Source organism: Aedes aegypti, chromosome 1 (genome assembly GCF_002204515.2).
Source record: "Aedes aegypti strain LVP_AGWG chromosome 1, AaegL5.0 Primary Assembly, whole genome shotgun sequence".
In the NCBI taxonomy this organism is placed as follows: Eukaryota; Metazoa; Arthropoda; class Insecta; order Diptera; family Culicidae; genus Aedes; species Aedes aegypti.
The window spans coordinates 307679486-307700436 of record NC_035107.1 but is presented as its reverse complement, the minus strand read 5'-3'; the positions used below and the strand labels follow the sequence as shown (position 1 = coordinate 307700436).

At 43.5% G+C, this 20951-nt stretch overlaps 1 protein-coding gene across 1 annotated transcript; it reads right to left on the bottom strand.

The window, feature by feature from the left end:
* Positions 1 to 5531: 5531 nt before the first annotated feature.
* Positions 5532 to 20845, bottom strand: LOC5572605 (exocyst complex component 2). Its single transcript, XM_001654065.2, has 6 exons — positions 19758 to 20845; positions 8186 to 9004; positions 6485 to 6867; positions 6010 to 6426; positions 5891 to 5947; positions 5532 to 5826 (listed from the first exon to the last, which is right to left on the bottom strand). Exons 1-6 carry the CDS (start codon positions 20694 to 20696, stop codon positions 5751 to 5753), a joined length of 2691 nt encoding a protein of 896 aa, XP_001654115.2. The 5' UTR covers positions 20697 to 20845; the 3' UTR covers positions 5532 to 5750.
* Positions 20846 to 20951: the final 106 nt, after the last annotated feature.

Sequence of the window (20951 nt, the reverse complement as noted above, 5' to 3'; positions counted from 1 at the left end):
CATCTTCATTAATCTTAATAACATCTAACCCCAGGACACTATTGTGTCGATTCAGTCACAATATCAAAACACCTAAAGCTTCTTTAGTTGCATTGGAACCATTTTTCCATTTCGAATTAGGTATATGCGAATTATACCACTGAGTACTGATAAAATAATAATAAAATCGCAAAACCATACAAAAATTACAAAAACAAGTATATGAAAGCGGCTAGTGAATTATTATAACACGTAATGTTTTACAGTAATATATACAAGGTGACCTACATCTGAATCGTATCATCATTTCTAAGTTTTTTGTTTCACATTTCTCCAAAAAGTTGTGGTTGATGCTGCTTAGCCTGGTGTCTCGACCGTTCGCCGACGATGTCTCTGAGGGCCGGTTGGTGGTGGTGGTTGTCGGAAAAATGACTTGGTGTATCGGTGAGTAGCGACGGAATGATGCAATCTACTTGTCTCCCTGGCCTCTTTGGCTGACATCGACAGAGCCCAGGACAAGGCCGGAATGACTCTGCCGAGATGGGTTCTCTTTGACCTTCAGTGCACCCTTGGGGCCCAAGGAGTCGCTTATTATCGTTTATGGTCTCGCAAGACCATAGCGGCACTAGTCTTTTTCGTTTAGGCGTAATGGCCAACTAGGGACCACTAGGCCGAACCGTGTGCCTCTTGTTGTACCCACTGGATTATGCAACATGTCTTCCAATTGTACCCACTCTACTTCGTAATGTTATAACAATTTTGAATTTGAAACGACTAACCCTACTAATGGGGCAGCAGGGACAAATTTCCAAGGACTTAACGGACCCCCCTAGAACCTCTGCGAGTTTGAGAGTTGCCCAGGATGCGGTGGAGTTTTTATTTATTTGACTAACAGGAGTGCCGATCGGCACATCAGGATTGATGCCAGTAAGATCCTGATTATGGTATACTGGTCGCGATACCAACGGACAAGGAACTACGAGTAGGAGTGCTTCGAGTACATTGGGACCAACGCCAGTACGGCCCTAATTATGTATACTGACAGCGTACGACTAAGGATAAGTAACGGTATATGTACTGGATAATATACGTTGTGGCGACAGCGGCGACATTCTACTCCCTTAGTAGGGTCGGGTGATACTGGCCTGAAACGGCGAGTGGGCTAATGGCACACGCTGCCCCCGTGCATCGCCTGGTTGTTTCAACTTTCTGAGTTGCACCGATCCGGCTCTGAACATAGTACCCCATTAAGGACTATGTGAACCCTAGCATGACCTCCTTGCTTGCATAGATAACCATGGGATCACAAAGACGGCTTTTCCAGCGGAGATGGATAGCGGCTCTTAGGAGGACCCATAAGAGATGATCAACCAAAACAAACAACTAGCGGAATGTGAAGGAGAGGCTTCTGGACCTATCGGTAACCGGCTAAGGTTCCCTCAAGAAAGGAGGTGCACAACATCAAATTAAATGAGAACAGTGTGGGCAAAAAAATGGTCCTCCAGAAATCTAGGGGGTTGGTGTCAGGGCCTGCAAGCCAGCCGTAAAAAAATCAAGAAACGAATAATCAACAAAAGAATACGAACCGGGACAATGGTACGAACGTTTAGATGTACCCATAGGGTTCATTCACAAATTTCATTACGCTAAAAATGGCAATTTTTGATACCCATCTATCCCCTTGCAACGCATTTTGTATAAATATTTTTCAAATCAGCGTTATGAAATTTGTGAATGGGCCCCATACCATCTACAAGAGCTGCGGCATCACACACGAGCTGGAAAAAGCTTTTATATTGATGAGTGATATGCAGAGGCGCGTGATCGGGTGGTTGCCAATCAATGAGAGAACGATTCTTCAACTTCAGCATAATAAACGTGCTCATCCCACACTCCGGAAGCACTGATGATGATGAAGACGGATTTTACGCGCAGCTCGAACGCGAGTACGACAGCTGCCTAAGCCACGACATCAGCGCCCACCGGTTGACGAACGAGAACGGCCTACGACTGATAGATTTCGCCGCCTCCAAGAACATGGCCATTCGTAGCACCTATTTCCAGCACAGCCTCCCGTATCGGTACACCTGGAGATCACCTCAGCAGACAGGATCGCAAATCGAGCACGTTTGATCGATGGAGGGCACTTCTCCGACCTAACTGACGTCAGAACCTATCGTTGCGCTAACATTGACTCCGACCACTACCTGGTGATGGTGAAACTGCGCCCAAAACTATCCGTCATCAACAATGTACGGTACCGACGCCCGCCCCGGTACAATCTCGAGCGGCTGAAACAACCGGATGTCGCCAATGCGTACGCGCAGCATCTTGAGACAGCGTTGCCGGATGAGGGCGAGCTCGATAGGACCCCTCCTCAGGACTGCTGGAGGACAGTCAAAGCAGCTATCAACGACGCTGCCGAAAGCATTGTCGGATATGTGGAACGGCGCTCAAGAAACGATTGGTTCGACGAGGAGTGCCAGGAGGTTTTAGAGGAGAAGAATGCAGCGCGGGCTGCAATGCTGCAGCATGGTACGCGGCTAAACGTGGAACGATACAGACTGAAGCGGAAACAGCAAATTCGCCTATTTCGGGACAAAAAGCGCCGCCGGGAAGAGGTGGAATGCCAAGAGATGGAGTTGCTGTACCGTTCTCAAGAAACGCGGAAGTTCTATCAGAAACTCAACACATCCCGCAAAGGCCTCGTGCCGCGAGCTGAGATGTGCCGGGATAAGGATGGGAGCATCTTGACGCACGGACGCGAGGTGATTGAAAGGTGGAAGCAGCACTACGATGAACACCTGAATGGCGCAGAGAACACAGGCACAGAAGGTCAGGACAGCGAAAGCGATGGCTACGTCAGCACAGCGGACAGTGGAAACCAACCAGCTCCCACGATGGGGGAAGTTAAGGATGCCATTCAACAGCTCAAGAACAACAAGGCCGCTGGCAAGGATGGCATCGGAGTCGAACTCATCAAGATGTGCCCGGATAGGTTGGACGCTTGTCTGCATCGGCTGATAGTCAGAATCTGGGAAACAGAACAGCTACCGGAGGAGTGGAAGCAAGGCGTTATATGCCCTATCTACAAAAAGGGCGACAAACTGGAGTGTGAAAATTATCGTGCAATCACCATCCTAAACGCCGCCTATAAAGTGCTATCCCAGATTCTCTTCCGTCGTCTATCACCTATAGCAAACGAGTTCGTGGGAAGTTATCAAGCAGGTTTCATCGACGGCCGCTCGACAACGGACCAGATCTTTTCCGTGCGGCAAATCCTCCAGAAATGCCGTGAGTACCAGGTCCCTACGCACCATTTGTTCATCGATTTCAAGGCGGCATACGATAGTATCGACCGCATAGAGCTATGGAAAATCATGGACGAGAACAGCTTTCCCGGGAAGCTCACAAGATTGATCAGAGCAACGATGGACGGTGTGCAAAACTGCGTGAAGATCTCGGGCGAACACTCCAGTTCGTTCGAGTCTCGGCGGGGACTACGACAGGGCGACGGACTTTCAATTTGTTTGCTTCGCGGACGACATGGATATTATTGGGAGAAAATTTGAAACGGTGGCAGATTTGTTCACCCGCCTGAAACGCGAAGCAACAAGAGTCGGGCTAATGGTGAATGCGTCGAAAACAAAGTACATGCTGGTAGGCGGAACTGAGCGCGACAGGGCCCGCCTAGGAAGCAGTGTTACGATAGACGGGGATACCTTGGAGGTGGTGGACGAGTTCGTCTACCTCGGATCCTAGTTGACGGCTGACAACAATGTTAGTCGGGAAATACGAAGGCGCATCATCAGCAAAAGTCGTGCCTACTATGGGCTCCAGAAGAAACTGCGGTCAAGAAAGATTCACCCCCGCACCAAATGCACGATGTACAAAACGCTCATAAGACCGGTAGTCCTCTATGGGCATGAGGCGTGGACTATGCTCGAGGAGGACTTGGAAGCTCTTGGGGTTTTCGAACGCCGAGTGCCAAGGACGATCTTCGGCGGCGTATATGAGAACGGCGTGTGTCGGTGAAGGATGAACCACGAGCTCGCTCAACTCTACGGCGTACCCAGTATAGTGAAGGTAGCTAAAGCTGGAAGGATATGCTGGGCAGGGCATATTGCAAGAATGCCGGACAACAACCCTGTAAAGATAGTGTTCGCTACGAATCCGGTCGGAACAAGAACGCGTGGGGCGCAGCGACCTAGGTGGATTGACCAGGTGCACCAGGGCCTGGAGAGCGTGGGTCGAAGTCGAAGATGGAGAGAAGCGGCCATGAACCGAGTGAATTGGTGAAATTTTATCAAGCTAATTGGTGTAAAACCAAATAAATAAATAATAAGCCTGCATCCAGACCCCCGAAAATATAACTCAGGGAGTGTGGGGATGCAACACTACCAACGACTGTCTAAAACCAATCCATGCTATGTGGTGTACAGAATGCACAGACCCTTGGCCTCAGACCCTATTCTCCAGGAACGACCGTATACGATATTACATTGAATAACACATTGGAAACGATTACCGGCTAGGATTTATTCTGATGAACTACTGGGTGAAATCGGGTAAAAAGTACCACAACTTTCTTTTTCGTTAACTTTGACCCAAATAATTGTTATAAATCTGACTGAAATTAAACTTGACTTTGATATTGGAATAACGTTGGCAGATTTACCCTTTTCAGCGGATCCCGCTCATATTTTCTGCAATCTTTCTTTTTCGTTTCTAATCGGGTAGAAGATACATTAGACTAACAAATGACGATTGCCTAAATCTTCAATACGTGCTTCTGGAGCCAGCTTTCTTATATCCTCGACGGATTTTTTTTAGGGTTCTAGTTATCTTTACAGAAAGTATGACGTTTCGGCTACACCCATTAAGAAACAGGTCCTCTATGGACCGGACACCTGTATGTGGAATTTTGTAGCATGGTTTGGGATTCCAAAAATAGTTTTTGACGATAAACGAATTTTGGTAGATTAGAAAAGAACATTTCAATTTTCTCAATTTAATAAAAAATAATGAAATTGCCATGACAGTTTTATAAAAAGAAACTGTATTGGGCATTGATAAGGTATTGATGGCCGTAAAATTCGAAGTTGCCAATAATCGAAATTGCACAATGAAAATTACATAAACGCCACGATAAAAATGTTTTATCATAAGCACCGAGCTCACCAGAAGGTAATCCATCTTCGACTGAATTTTTTTTCACACAGCACAAACCAGACACGATGGATCTTCATTCCGTCCCCACAGGAGCATGCAGAAGAATCAAAACTGCGGACTGCGGACTCCCAACCATGTGGGAAGCTTGCTGTAAACAGCACCTCTCAGCTAGACGTTACGTGGTACTAAGGATGAGAAACAGTGTATTAGTCCATATGGTCAGATTTTGGAGTAGTCGTTGAGCAAAATCTGCACTTCTCTGCGCTGTTGCACTGTTGTTGCCAAGTGGCTAAAGGTGTCTGTGTTCGATTTCCAGTACATTTCCGAATCACTAGGATTTACAATAAGGACGGTTTCGGCATCAATTACGACCTCGTTCGTTCTGAATATAACTCTGTGCCATTTAATGGAATAATCATGGTATTTGTGCCCTAACTTAGTTATCGTGAATAATTTCAATAAGCCTTGTCGGGTATCATAATTATGTGTTAAATATGTCTGTCAGATTGCAAGGATCATTCTAAGCATTTAGATCCCGCAGTACCAAATCACTTTCTTACCTTAGAGTAGTACATCGTTCTGTAGTTAATCGAATCCTGTCAAGGATCCACCACCTGGAGGCACATCAACTGCAGGCGCATATTGTTCTTGATATGTTGCACCGTTTGCTGAATCCTGTGGAAGGAGAGAAGGTTAGTCAGATTATCGTATTCGATCAAATGGAAAGAACAAGCATTACTTTTCCTCGCTTTCGGGAACCTGTGGAATGGCTTCGAGGGCTTCGACGCAAAATGATCTGTAAAATAAATGATTTATTTATTAAGTTGTGTTGAACAATTTCTTACTGATAACACTCACTTAGCCGTTTCATTGCTGTAGACCCTCACCGCATCGCGTATCACGTGGATGTCGACCTTGGCCTGCAGTGCCCCGTTGACGTTGAACTTCTGCACGCAGGTCATCAACCGTGCCAGCTCCTCGGCCACGGTCTGCACGATCGGCTGCAGCACCGGCCGGAGCAGAACCGGCGAGATGGAGAATATCTCCGAGTAAACCGACACCAAGTTATCGCAGCACTCGTGCGCGTACGGGCTCAGTTTGTCCGAGGCACCCACCTGGTCCCACTGGAAGCGTCCGATGTACATGGAAGGTTCGATGGTTCCCACGAGGGGATCGCTCTTGTGCTCTACGTACATGTCCAGCAGACTGCTGAACAGGGTGTTCACCGTGGAGCGGGAGTTCTCGATGGCGATCGTCGGCACTGGGTAGTTATGCCTGCAATTCGGAAGGAATTAGATGTTTGGAAATGATTGAATTGAAGGACGGCCCATACTTTGTGAACATTCCTCCCAGTTTGGGGAAGAATATTTTGTTGCAGTAGATACAGTTGGACAGACAGCAAAGCATTCGTTGTTCCCAGGTAATGCTTGATCCCCAGCTTTTATCGCCCGACATTTGCTGCTGCAGCAGAGCCGCAGGGAAACCAATCAACTGGGACAGCATCGGAGCCTGTTGAGGGTCTTCGTCGGACCGTTGCAGGGCCAAAGTTTCGATAACTCCGCAGAATGTTCCCAGGATTTCCTGGAAGCGCTTGGACATTTCGCGCTGACCGTCCGAGTGGGGCTCCAGTAGCGATGTTTCGCGTACTTCCGGCGTGAGGCAGAGCGTTTGGGCATCTTCGATGGCCTCGGTCAGGATTTCCTCCAGCTTGGAAGGCTACGGTTGGAAAAAGTGGAGAATTCAGTATTATTGGGCTTTGGGGATAGGGTGCGGCCCATTTGATACGCGGTCAAATTCGAACAAATGTTGTGGACAAAAACTTAAGGCCAAAAACAATCTTACAGAATCATAAGGAGGATTCCCGCAAACTCATGAGCATTAATTTTATAAATGAAAAATATTATAACAAATATTAGGCAAATTAAAAACTTACAAAATTTTATGCAGAAATGTCACAAAAATTTGACGAAAAGCTTGGGAAGGATTCTCCCCTAAATTTTAAGCAATATTATCACAGAATTCTTAGTAGCCATCCTAGCCATGATCATCATTTAGGAGTTAAGTTTTGGTAGATTTTCAAATACAATTAAAAAATCGATTTTCTAGACAGGTTATATCCAGCAGGATTTTCTGAAGTCTTTCAAAAATATCGTACGAAATTTCTAAAGAAATTTGTATAAGACATCAATGTAATAATTGCTATAATGTTTGCTAGTGTTAAATCTCAAATTTGATTATTGAATGATATATAGTATTGCCCATTGCAATACCTTATATCATTCAATATTTAAATGTATCATCACTCCTTTCGGGATATCTGAAAACAACGGTGCCAGTACCTGTCAAATTTGTTTTAGAGTTTTGTTGAAAGCGCTATGAAATGCCTATTTTAACCCTGGATTATTTTGAAAGAACTGTAGGAGTAATCCTTGGGTGAAATGATGGAGAAATTTTGGCAGACATTTATGGAGAAACTTGATAAAGATTCCCTGCACGAATTGATGTATTTCTGAAAGACTTTTGAATGGATTATCGAGAATGATCTCTGGAGGAATTTTTGGATTACTTCCAATAACTGCTCAAATCGACGGAGGAATTACTGCAGGGATTATTTGCAAAAAATCCTAAACTAATTTCATTGAAAACTAAGGAATATACCTTTAAGGATTATCTTGGGAGAACTCCTGTAAATTTTTTGGAGAATTCAATTTCAAAATCCCAGAGTAATCCCAGTGAAAATAACCGGAAATAGTTGCGTTGGATTTCCTGGAACAAATTCTGGGAAACTTCCTCTAATTCCTGAGTAAATTGATAAGGAATTTATACAGACATTTCTGGGGGATGCCTTGAGGAGTTTTTGAAGACAAAATCTTCGGAGAAATCATAAGAATAATTTCTGAAGAACAATCGCAAGTTGTCCCAGTAGAATCTCCTGGGATCTTCTGAAGACTTACATTGAAAAAGTGACCTGCTACCAGCCCCGCTAAATATAATTTATGCCAAATGACCCAGCCTCCTAAGGAATGTAACTCACCAATGCAGTGGCTCCGGCAAAATCCGGAACTACGAATTCCCACGTTTCTTTTTCATGCAGCTTCTTCACCTTCTCGTTCGCTTTCTTCAGGATCGTAGATAGACAATACAACCGCAGCTCGTCGATGAACTTCGAAACGATATCCAACGCTTCACCTGGTAAATCCAACCGGATCAATGTGGCATACGAAACCCTCACGTATCGCAGACAATGCGGCATCCAAGTGATCAAATAGTTCAGAGAAAGGCTAGTAGCCGGCCAGGTCGGTAAGCCTTTCATGCTTCCAGCGAGAAGCGACCGCTGGTTTCCGGCAGGGAGGAGCGCCGCCTTCAAGTACAAGCAAAACTGCTCAATCACAGTCAAAATGATCCGCTTGAAGTTACCGGGCTTCGGTTGACCAGCGCCTCTCAGTTCCCCGGTAAAATAGGCCTGACCCAGACGCCACAAGTCCGGAAACTGGCTAGCCGCAATCTCCGTCATTTCCTCACAGAACTGCACACGGTTGGGCGTGGCGTTCGGGTCTGCACGTGACTTCGGTTCCGTCGGATTGGTTTCCTTATTGGTGTATTGCTCGTACGTCTTGAGGAACGTGTCTTCAAGATACTTGGCTCGGGATTCGATTGCATCCCAGGCGGGATCCGCAATAACCAGCATGCTGGCGACACTCGTTCCCGCTTGTTGGGCTTCCAAACTGATCAAAGCCTTGACCAGCTTCTTTTGCTGCTCGACTCCCTGCGGCATCTCCTTGATTTTACTATGCAGCTGTTGCCTTATGTTGAGAATCTTGTGGTCGACTTCTTCGAGAACTTTCATGAATATCTATAAGATAAAAAACAACAATTGTTGATCACTTTGACCCAGTAAATGAAAAACATGTTTTTGGATGTTCCTCTGCTTCGTGTAAAACAATCAAAAATGAAAAAAAAACTTGTTTCCAGATATCCTGTTGAAAAAAGTCAGACATTTTGATGGGGTAATGATTGTTCATTAGCTTAAGCTGAATTCAACGAATAAACCTGATGCAAAGTGGAGTCCTACAAGTTCTTCCACGAATTCTACCATCATTCCAGAAATAACTGTAAAATTTCTCCAGGCATCTCATAAGTATTCTTTCAAGGAGGGGGTTCTTAGGGAGTTTTGTGGAGATTTTTCCAGGATTTATTATTAGTTTCATTTGTATCCTAAAACCGATTAATTTAGTTGCTTTGAAAACACAAGGCATGAGTTCTTGAATTTTATACTTTTTTGTTTGCCATGGAAATTCAAAATAAATTGTATGGCACTTAAGAAATCTCAGATCCCCGCCTTCCCCCTATAACCACTTACGTAATTAATGGACGGCCCCTTGGCAGTTGTTCTTGGATTTTGGTATACATTTTTAATGTGTTCCAACTAGGATCCTTCCATGGATCTCTTTCTAGGGAAAATCCTCTGGAGATTCTTAATGAAATTCATACAAAAATTTCATTGAATGTTTGTTAATTTTTTTAGTCTTTCTTACAGAAATACTTCTGAAAAGGTGTAAATTTGAGTATATTTTGTCCCACTGAAATTAAAAATTACACATGAGATTTTCCATGATTATTTTCTCATTGATATTGGTTTGTCAGATAGGCGAAACTTTCGAAATTTACTTTTTGTGGGAACCCTGCCCAGGATTTTGCGTTAATTCCATGATTGTTCTAGATTATGTTAGAAAACAGCCAATAAGTCAGTAAGATTGCGTTTGATCAATTTCTCATTTTGGAATAAAATTTGTTTTAAGATAGACAGAAATTCTGTTTTAAAAGAAGTTTATGGAAGAAAGAGTTCTCGCAATCCTTGAATTTGAATAAAAAGTTGAACTATGTTCATCGTGCGCGGGCCGTACGGTGGGCAGTGCTGTCTTTAATGATTATGCTTCAGTTATAAACTTGTCAGAAGATGTGTTATATGTGTCAAATTGTGTGCTGTTTTCGTTAGTTGGAAACAGTAGAATTTTTCGTTATATTCAAAACCGACCGAAATGTCACTTGCACTTTGCTTATAACCCCCTCAATTTTGCACTTTGCATTTGGGCCCCTCAATTTATAAAATATTTATAAACTTCCTTAGCCGATTGGTTTGAGTCCGCGGCTACACAGCAAAGCCATGCTGAAGGTGTCTTGGTCCGATTCCCGGTTGGTCCAGGATCTTTTCGTAATGGAAATTTCCATGATTTCACTGGGCATTGAGTATCATCGTACCTGCCACACGATATACGAATGCGAAAATGCCAAAGAAAGCTCTCAGTTATTAACTGTGGAAGTGCTCATAAGAACACTAAGCTGAGAAGCAGGCTCTGTCCCAGTGAGGACGTTAATGCCAAGAAGAAGATGAAGGATATGTTTTATTTTCCATATAAATATTTAAAAAAAATGCAGGGGTTTGGAACATGTTTCGATTGCATGTTTCATACACAATTGTATGTTTCAAACACAATTTACTTTCCGCTCTGATATTTTTCCGAGAAATAAAATATAAAAATTACCAAAACATTATTCATTTTTGTGTAAAGCGGTGCGGAAATCTGTATTGGGACATATCATATGATTGTTTATCATTAGTTTTACTGTTGAAAGACATAGTTGACTGTTAGATTGATGTATTGAGTATGGAATCATATTCTAGAAACTATTGCATAGTATTCATCATCTACGAGTTTAAAAAGTTTATAGCTCACTAAAACCTCCTAGTTGTAGAATGTTGGTCTAATCAAACATGCAGTATGGAGCCTTTGAACCAATAATAAACTTTGGCGATGACATCAATTTTCCAAATCATCAAATTTATAACTATCCTAAAAGATCAATTATCAGGACTGGTAGCGATTTTTAGAGTATTTTAAATAAATATTTTAAATTGGAATGCTCGTTCTCTGAATGGTAAAGAGGACGAGCTGTTTAATTTTCTTACAGCTAATAACGTGCATATAGCAGTTATTACCGAAACTTATTTAAAACCTGGATCCAAACTAAAAAAAGATCCTAACTTTTTTGTTTATCGTAATGATCGACTTGATGGGGCATGTGGGGGAGTTGCAATCATCATTCATAGGCGTATAAAACATCAACTGTTTACGTCATTTGAAACTAAAGTTTTTGAAGCTTTAGGTGTTTCTGTTGAAACACAGCTTGGTTATTATTATTATCTTTATTATCGAGACTTTCAGCCGTTGGCTGGTTCGTCTCCGAGCAACACAGCTTGGTAAATATACTTTCATAGCTGCCTATTTGCCTTTTCAATGCTCTGGACAGCAAGTTAATTTGCTCCAAACTGACTTGCGAAAATTGACTCGCAATAAGTCAAAATTTTTTGTCATTGGTGACTTTAATGCCAAACATCGGTCATGGAATAATTCTCAAAGTAATTCCAACGGCAGAATTTTATTTGATGAGTGCTCTTCAGGATATTTCTCAATTCAATACCCTGATAGCCCCACATGTTTTTCCTCTTCTAGAAATCCATCTACGATTGATTTGGTCTTAACCGACTCTAGTCATCTTTGTAGCCAACTGATTACTCATGCTGATTTTGATTCTGATCATGTCCCTGTTACATTTCAAATATCCCAAGAAGTGATTCTCAATCCTATCAGCTCCACTTTCAATTATTTACGAGCCGACTGGAATATATATGAAACGTATGTTGACTCTAATCTTGATGTTAACATTTCTTTAGAAACTAAAATTGATATTGACAATGCTCTTGAAACTTTAACAAATTCCATTGCTGAAGCCAGGAACATTGCAATTCCAAAATGTGAAGTAAAATTTGGATCCGTGATTATAGACGATGATCTTAAACTCTTGATCCGTCTTAAAAACGTGAGGAGAAGGCAATTTCAACGCACTCGTGATCCTGCTATGAAAATTATATGGCAGGATTTGCAGGAAAGAAATCAAGAAACGTTTTGCAGATTTAAGAAACAAAAATTTTGAAAATAAAATTTCTCAATTGGACCCTGGCTCTAAGCCCTTTTGGAAATTATCTAAAATCTTGAAAAAACCTCAGAAGCCAATACCGGCATTGAAAGAGGAAAACAAATTATTACTTACTAATTGCGAAAAAGCTCAAAAACTTGCTATGCAGTTTGAAAGCGCGCACAATTTTAATTTAGGACTTACTAGTCCAACTGAAAATCAAGTTACTCAGGAGTTCGAAAATATTCTCAATCAAGAGAACGTTTTCGAAAATGCCTGGGAGACTGATTTGGAAGAAGTGAGAACTATTATGATAAAATTCAAAAACATGAAAGCTCCTGGCGATGATGGAATTTTCTACATCCTCATCAAGAAACTTCCAGAAAGTAGCTTATCATTTCTAGTTGATATACAGTCATCCCACGCAGTTGAATCACCCACAATTTATGAATCAGCTGATTTCAAAAGACAAAATTATTATCATACTTATCACAAAACATCACAGAATCATTTTTACTGACAAGCAACACATAGTGTTCAGCTATTTCAAGGCTTTTTATCTAAGTAAAATAGCTCTTGATCACGGTATGAACCAACAATACTACTAAATTCTTTTTGATATCTGGATGTTTTTATGCGGGGCTTACTGTAAATGAAAATGACCTCAGAATATGTGTGTATTTACTGCCATTCTTGAAATGGGTCGTTGGAATTTCAGTAGAGCTATCACCTTTCATCTCCTGGGCTAAAATTGTCTGCAGATATAAAGATATCGAAGGGTATCATTAAATACATGCATACAATTTTCTTCCATAAAAGCACTGCCGGCCAGTGGGAGGTGGATTGTATCCCACACACACACACAAATACTTGATTAATAAATTGTGGGAAATATACACACCAGTCACAATTTATGAATCAGCGTTCAAACTAGTAGTACTTAGTATTTTAAAAAATGATTTTATGTTTCATATAATTTCCAATGTAAAATTTTGTTACGGGAGAGCTAAAGTGGTTTGGGACCAATCCTTAACTACGATTTTTTTTACGAAGTAAAAGGTATTCACATTAAAAAAAAATGAAAATCAGAAGTATCGTTAACAGTCATGAAGCCGATTTTTACACGTGCGTAATGTGGCACCATATAATCACCATATAATATTGGTTTCCTCACACTGAGAAAAAATACAAGACAAGGTCGTGTGTTTTACTTATGAATTTGCACAATGAGGAAAGAAGAAATTTAGTAGAAGAACTCTTACTCCCCAAAATATGGATCTAAGGCTCCACTGCGTGTTGCAAGCTCACTTGATTTTTTTTCAAACGAGTGAGCCAGCAACAGGCAGGCGGCGCAAATCCATGATTTAGGAAGCCCGGGATTAGCATATTCCATTTGATTAGAAATTGAAAACCAGGAAAATCTGTTAGTGGAATCCGATTTTTTTAAATCACACATTATGTTCCATGTTATTATAGAAAGGTAGAATCCTCTTATATCGGGCAACTCTACGAATAAAAGAAAAATCGAATACACAAATTTCCATCTAACACTTCCAGCTGCAGAGTTTGCTTCTTCTCTTTGGAAGCATGATGATGACTGTCGTTCGACACAAGGTCTAACCGCAATTTAGTTCAGTGTGGGTTGATCACAAACAATTTAGAAGTTTTGAACATGGAAATCGATAGCAAAGCTCATAGATTTCATAATCACAAACTAATTGTGCAAATCGATGAATTGACCAACTAGAACATGATAATCATGACACAAGCTAACCATAAGCAAACCATACAGAATCCGTGTTGGATGATGATCTATGCGTCCATAGGTTGACGCATACGAATCTGAAGGAAAATATTCGGGAACTTATGTGGAAAAAATATGGAATCCCTGTTATCGGATGATGCATCAATACATGAAGCAAAACATAGGAATTTATTGTGTAACACACAAAAAAATTGCAAGAAAATCACAGCAAATCGATATGGACTTTCATGAATCGATCCATAATTTTAAACACACAGATCAAACGTGTGGATTTTTATCAGTGCAGTAAAGGCAGTCGAAGAGTCAAGCATTTACTAGTTCATGTAGATCTAGGGCATTTGCCCCCTTTACACCCCCCCTAAATCCTGGCCTGTACCTGCCATCATCCTCCAAATAAACATGCTCCAGAAGCATATTAATCCACAAATTCAATGCTCACTAGGCCTACTCAGTAGCAAAATTAAAAATCAAGGAATGTCATGCAGATTCTTGAAATACTTGATTCCGGTTTACCTCCGGATATAACTAACGTTGTCCAAGGCAGTGTTATATGTTAAATGTCTCTATCCCCTTATTAATAGAAAATCAAAACTTTGTCTTAAGAACAAGCTTTTGATATTCAAACAAATTTTCTGGCCAGCCTTGTTGTATGCTGTACCAATATGGACTAGCTGTTGTAATACCAGGAAGAAAGCTCTGCAGAGAATTCAAAATAAAATTTTGAAAATGATTCTGAGGCTTCCTCCCTGGTATAGTACCAATGAGTTACATAGAATATCCAATGTTGAAACATTGGAACAAATGTCAAATAAAATAATCAATAATTTCAGGCAAAAATCGTTACAATCTTCTATTGCCACGATTAATGCGTTATATATTTAGGTTAAGTTAGGTTAAGTATATTCAAAGCGTTTATTTTTCCCTTATACTTACTTACTTACTTATTTGGCTTTACATCAATTATCTTGATAAAGCCTCGCCAACAATATTTCGCCAATTCCCTCGGTTCATGGCCGCTTCTCTCCATCCTCGACTGTGACCCACGCTCTCCAGGTCCTGGTGTACCTGGTCAATCCACCTAGCTCGCTGCGCCCCACGCCTTCTTGTTCCGACCGGATTCGTGGCGAACACCATCTTTACAGGGTTGTTGTCCGGCATTCTTGCAACATGCCCTGCCCAGCGTATCCTTCCAGCTTTAGCTACCTTCACGATACTGGGTTCGCCGTAGAGTTGAGCGAGCTCGTGGTTCATCCTTCGCCGCCACACGCCGTTCTCCTGCACGCCGCCGAAGATCGTCCTTAGCACTCGGCGTTCGAAAACCCCAAGAGCTTGCAAGTCCTCCTCGAGCATAGTCCACGCCTCATGCCCATAGAGGACTACCGGTCTTATGAGCGTTTTGTACATCGTGCATTTGGTGCGGGGGTGAATCTTTCTTGACCGCAGTTTCTTCTGGAGCCCATAGTAGGCACGACTTTTGCTGATGATGCGCCTTCGTATTTCCCGACTAACATTGTTGTCAGCCGTCAACAAGGATCCGAGGTCGACGAACTCGTCCACCACCTCGAAGGTATCCCCGTCTATCGTAACACTGCTTCCTAGGCGGGTCCTGTCGCGCTCAGTTCCGCCAACCAGCATGTACTTTGTTTTCGACGCATTCACCATTAGCCCGACTCTTGTTGCTTCGCGTTTCAGGCGGGTGAACAAACCTGCCACCGTTTCAAATTTTCTCCCAATAATATCCATGTCGTCCGCGAAGCAAACAAATTGTCCGGATCTCGTGAAAATCGTGCCTCGACTGTTAAGTCCGGCTCTCCGCATGACACCTTCAAGCGCAATATTGAACAACAGGCACGAAAGTCCATCGCCCTGTCGTAGTCCCCGCCGAGACTCGAACGAACTGGAGTGTTCGCCCGAGATCTTCACGCAGTTTTGCACACCGTCCATCGTTGCTCTGATCAATCTTGTGAGCTTCCCGGGAAAGCTGTTCTCGTCCATGATTTTCCATAGCTCTATGCGGTCGATACTATCGTATGCCGCCTTGAAATCGATGAACAAATGGTGCGTAGGGACCTGGTACTCACGGCATTTCTGGAGGATTTGCCGCACGGAAAAGATCTGGTCCGTTGTCGAGCGGCCGTCGATGAAACCTGCTTGATAACTTCCCACGAACTCGTTTGCTATAGGTGATAGACGACGGAAGAGAATCTGGGATAGCACTTTATAGGCGGCGTTTAGGATGGTGATTGCACGATAATTTTCACACTCCAGTTTGTCGCCCTTTTTGTAGATAGGGCATATAACGCCTTGCTTCCACTCCTCCGGTAGCTGTTCCGTTTCCCAGATTCTGACTATCAGCCGATGCAGACAAGCGGCCAACCTGTCCGGGCCCATCTTGATGAGTTCGGCTCCGATACCATCCTTGCCAGCGGCTTTGTTGTTCTTGAGCTGTTGAATGGCATCCTTAACTTCCCCCATCGTGGGAGCTGGTTGATTTCCGCTATCCGCTGTGCTGACGTAGCCATCGCCTTCGCTGTCCTGACCTTCTGTGCCTGTGTTCTCTGCGCCATTCAGGTGTTCATCGTAGTGCTGCTTCCACCTTTCGATCACCTCGCGTCCGTCCGTCAAGATGCTCCCATCCTTATCCCGGCACATCTCAGCTCGCGGCACGAAGCCTTTGCGGGATGTGTTGAGCTTCTGATAGAACTTCCGCGTTTCTTGAGAACGGTACAGCAACTCCATCTCTTGGCATTCCACCTCTTCCAGGCGGCGCTTTTTGTCCCGGAATAGGCGGGTTTGCCGTTTCCGCTTCAGTCTGTATCGTTCCACGTTTTGCCGCGTACCATGCTGCAGCATTGCAGCCCGCGCTGCATTCTTCTCCTCTAAAACCTCTTGGCACTCCTCGTCGAACCAATCGTTTCTTGAGCTCCGTTCCACATATCCGACAACGCTTTCGGCAGCGTCGTTAATGGCTGCTTTGACTGTCCTCCAGCAGTCCTCAAGAGGGGCCCTATCGAGCTCGCCCTCATCCGGCAACGCTGCCTCAAGATGCTGCGCGTACGCATTGGCGACATCCGGTTGTTTCAGCCGCTCGAGATTGTACCGGGGCGGGCGTCGGTACCGTACATTGTTGATGACGGATAGTTTTGGGCGCAGTTTCACCATCACCAGGTAGTGGTCGTAGTCAATGTTGGCGCCACGATAGGTTCTGACGTCGGTTATGTCGGAGAAGTGCCGTCCATCGATCAAAACGTGGTCGATTTGCGATTCTGTCTGCTGAGGTGATCTCCAGGTGTACCGATACGGGAGGCTGTGCTGGAAATAGGTGCTACGAATGGCCATGTTCTTGGAGGCGGCAAAATCTATCAGTCGTAGGCCGTTCTCGTTCGTCAGCCGGTGGGCGCTGAACTTTCCAATCGTCGGTCTGAACTCCTCCTCCTGGCCAACCTGAGCATTCAAATCTCCTATGATGATCTTGACGTCGTGGCTTGGGCAGCGGTCGTACTCGCGTTCGAGCTGCGCGTAAAATGCGTCCTTGTCATCATCAGTGCTTCCGGAGTGTGGGCTATGCACGTTGATTATGCTGAAGTTAAAGAATCGGCCTTTGATTCTTAACTTGCACATTCGTTCATTGATCGGCCACCACCCGATCACGCGCCTTTGCATATCACCCATCACTATAAAAGCTGTTCCCAGCTCGCGTGTGTTGCCGCAGCTCTGGTAGATGGTATGATTACCTCTAAACGTTCGCACCAATGCTCCTGTCCAGCACACCTCCTGCAGCGCTACGATGTCGAAACCGCGGGTCTTCAGTACATCGGAGAGTATGCGAGTACTTCCAATGAAGTTGAGAGATTTGCAGTTCCACGTACCGAGTTTCCAATCGCTAGTCCATTTTCGTCGCTGTGGTCTTTGCCGATTGTTCCGGTCCGTATTCTCTCGTTGACGTTCCTGTGCTGATGTGTTTTTACGGCTGGCTCGCAGGGCCTGACACCAACCCCCTAGATTTCCGGAGGACCATTCCCCCTAAATGTTCGGAGGGCCATAGTGCGCAGTTTAGCTTAAAGTCCTTCTCTGGCACTCGGACGATGATCAGCCGCCCCTGACATGGGGAACAGACGCTGTTGTGAGCCGCTCCTAACGTGGAGTACAGACGCTCCAGGTTTGCAAAAGCAAACCCCCCCTTCCCTGTCAGCATACGACCAAAGTTCCCACCGGGGGTTGGTTACCCGATCTTCCCCAAGGTTACTCGTACCCCGGCCAGTACCACGAGGAGGTAGGGATAGGAGTTGCTGGGCAAGAGGCTAAGGACCGCACAAAGGGGTCTATTTTATTCCTGCAGGTACGCGAGGTACCAATGGTACGCCATGCCCAGCCATTTACCGCGCCATTTTTCCCTTATAAGCAGGTGAAATCAACTCACCTGTAAAAAATCTGAACTGCTACGGCAAATGAAATGTAATATGTTATTAACAAAATGTTAATAAAATCTTAGATTTGTTTTACCAAATTAGGATGATAGTGTTGTCTAATAACACAGAACACCTAGATATAAGAAATAATAAATGTAATGTTTGAAATGATACTAAAAAAAAATCTCAAGCTAAAAAAATAGACCGAACAGTTATAAAAATGAGACCATGAAGAGCTAGACCGGGAATCTAAAAGAGCCATTAAAAAAATAATCCAAACATTTTTTTTTCAAAAAAAAATATTTTTTCAAAATATTTGATCAGATATTTTTTCTATTAATATTTTTATAATTTATTAAAGCATATTTTCAATATTTTTCCAGGAATTTTATTAGAAAATAAAATTTCCGCATCTGCAGTCATCATGGGCTAGTGGAATAAGGTTAGGGTGAAGATGAATCGAAGCCAAACCTCACATCTTCAAGAGCATAAATCTAGACAACCGATCATTCGTTTGAGCTGAAAACTTAATCGATTGGTCACCACCAGCTAGTTACCAATCGATATAGTTTTCAGATTAAATGGATGTTTGGATGTCCAGATTTGTGCTCATGAAAATTTGAAGTTTGGCTCCAATTCATCTTCACCTTAGGATCGTGGAGTCACAAATGATTGATGATGCGATGCGCGACTGATCATATCGCCAGCGCACACTGGTTCAATAAACAGTAGTTCCTAATGAGCATTGGAACACGACGGAACAAAATGCGTCCAAAAACAAAATGAAATTTGCACAGGAAAATTGTGAAAATTTCAGAGTTTTAGGATTTTGAATCTCCTGGAGATGTTCTCCTTAGTCGAGGAAGCTTTTGTTGTATGAATTGCTAAAATAATTATTGAAAAAGTAATTAGTTGATTCCCTTGATAACTGAAAAATCGACATAGGAACTTCTTGAGGAATTGTTGTAAGGGTTCCTGAAAACAAAAACCTTTGATGAAAAAAAAACCCTGGAGTAAACCATTGAGGATTATTTTCAAGAACTCTTGTTAGAATCTTTGGGATATTTGCTAGTGTAACTACTGGAAAATCGAAAGAAAACTGGAATTAGTGGAAAATCTCTGAAGGAAATCCTGGCAATCCAATCCCTGTGGAAGTTCCTGGTTGGGAATTTCGAATCAGAACTCATTGCAAGGAGAAGGAAAATAGTGATTTCAAAGACATATGGATGAAAAAGAGACTTAAGAGACCTTTTATTAAAAACAAAGACTTTTTAGAAACTTGCATTGCAATAGAGACCAAGTCTATCAAAAGAGACCTGCTACCAGCCCTAAAAACTGAATTGATATTTCTTTCCAAAACTGAAAAAAAAAACTAAAATCCATTCAGATTTCGTGAAGTTATCACGACACCAAGGCACAGGCAGAAAGTTAAACTTTACGTCTTTCAGAACACTTACCGGAACTTCCGTTTTCCCAAACAGATTCTTCACCCGGGCGTAATCGTTGACCACTATATCGAACTCGTTCCTGGCGGCGCTCTTCTCCACCGAATTCGGCAAGCAGAACAGGAACTTATGCCGCGACAAAGCGGACAAAGCCGCCCTTGTGGCGTCCGCCTTCTCCTTCCTGGCCAGGACATCTTTGAACAGCTCCTGGGAAGCGTCGATCGAATTGGTGATCGCTTTCTCCAAATCCCGAACCTGATCTTTTCCGTGCATTTTTGTGTCCTGCGTTACGCGATCCCGCAGGGCCATCAACGTGTCCAATTGATCCATCACCGATCCGGCATTGGACTTTAGGAACGATAGCTGACCCTCCTTTTGACTTTCCACCCGGCGCCTCAAATAGGACAATCCCGCCTTCAAATCCTCGAAGGATGTTGCATGGTGGTTCTCTAGTAGGAACCATCCCGGAAGGAAGTTTTCTTGGGATAAATCTCCTGATCCCTCCGGGAAAATGTCCCGTAAATCTTCCGGGAACTTCTTATCGTTCCCCTCGATGGACAGTCCCAGCGGATCTTCCTGAATGTAACCTGTCGGTGCCAAAGATCGTCTCCCCCAGGCCAGCGACTGCATTGGCGATTCCTCGATCCACACAGCCGATTCCTTCATGGGGCCAATCGTCTCATAGTACGCCCTAAACTGCACCGTACTTGTGCCGGTTCCTCCCATCCGTGTCGTAACGATAATGTCGCCTTTTCCCTTAGCGGCCCCAGTTCGGGCGATGATTTTCTTATCGGATTTCCACTCGGCGGACAGCAAACAGTCGCAGCCGCAGATGGTCAGGCCCACCAAATCGGACGCTTTCGAGCCCAGGTACTCGCCCCGGATGGTGACTCGCGTTCCCGGGGGGCCTTCTTTGGGCGAGAGCCCCGTCACGACGGGGCGGTTTACCATTGTGATCACTAGCTTTTAACACACACTCACTTTTACTAATATCACTAATTGTATAAGATATTCAGTTTTATCACAAGGAAACAAATTAAATTTCTGATTGAAAAAATCGTAACAATTTTCGACGAACTTTCACGCGAAAATTTGTAAACAAAACTGAGCTGTCCAGTCAGTGTGCAAGTACCCGGCACTGAAAAGCTGTTTGGAGGAAGTTTCAATTACAGCGGCACACCAAAATTAAGGACAAGGTGCTTTAAA

Bases quoted from the DNA above. Each gene is read 5' to 3' on its own strand.
- LOC5572605 (XM_001654065.2), bottom strand. From the start codon at position 20,696: ATGGTAAACCGCCCCGTCGTGACGGGGCTCTCGCCCAAAGAAGGCCCC. The intron at 5,948-6,009 runs GTGAGTGTTATC...TTTATTTTACAG, and splicing joins TACAGCAATGAAACGGCTAA to ATCATTTTGCGTCGAAGCCC. The intron at 5,827-5,890 runs GTAATGCTTGTT...CTCCTTCCACAG, and splicing joins GTTCCCGAAAGCGAGGAAAA to GATTCAGCAAACGGTGCAAC.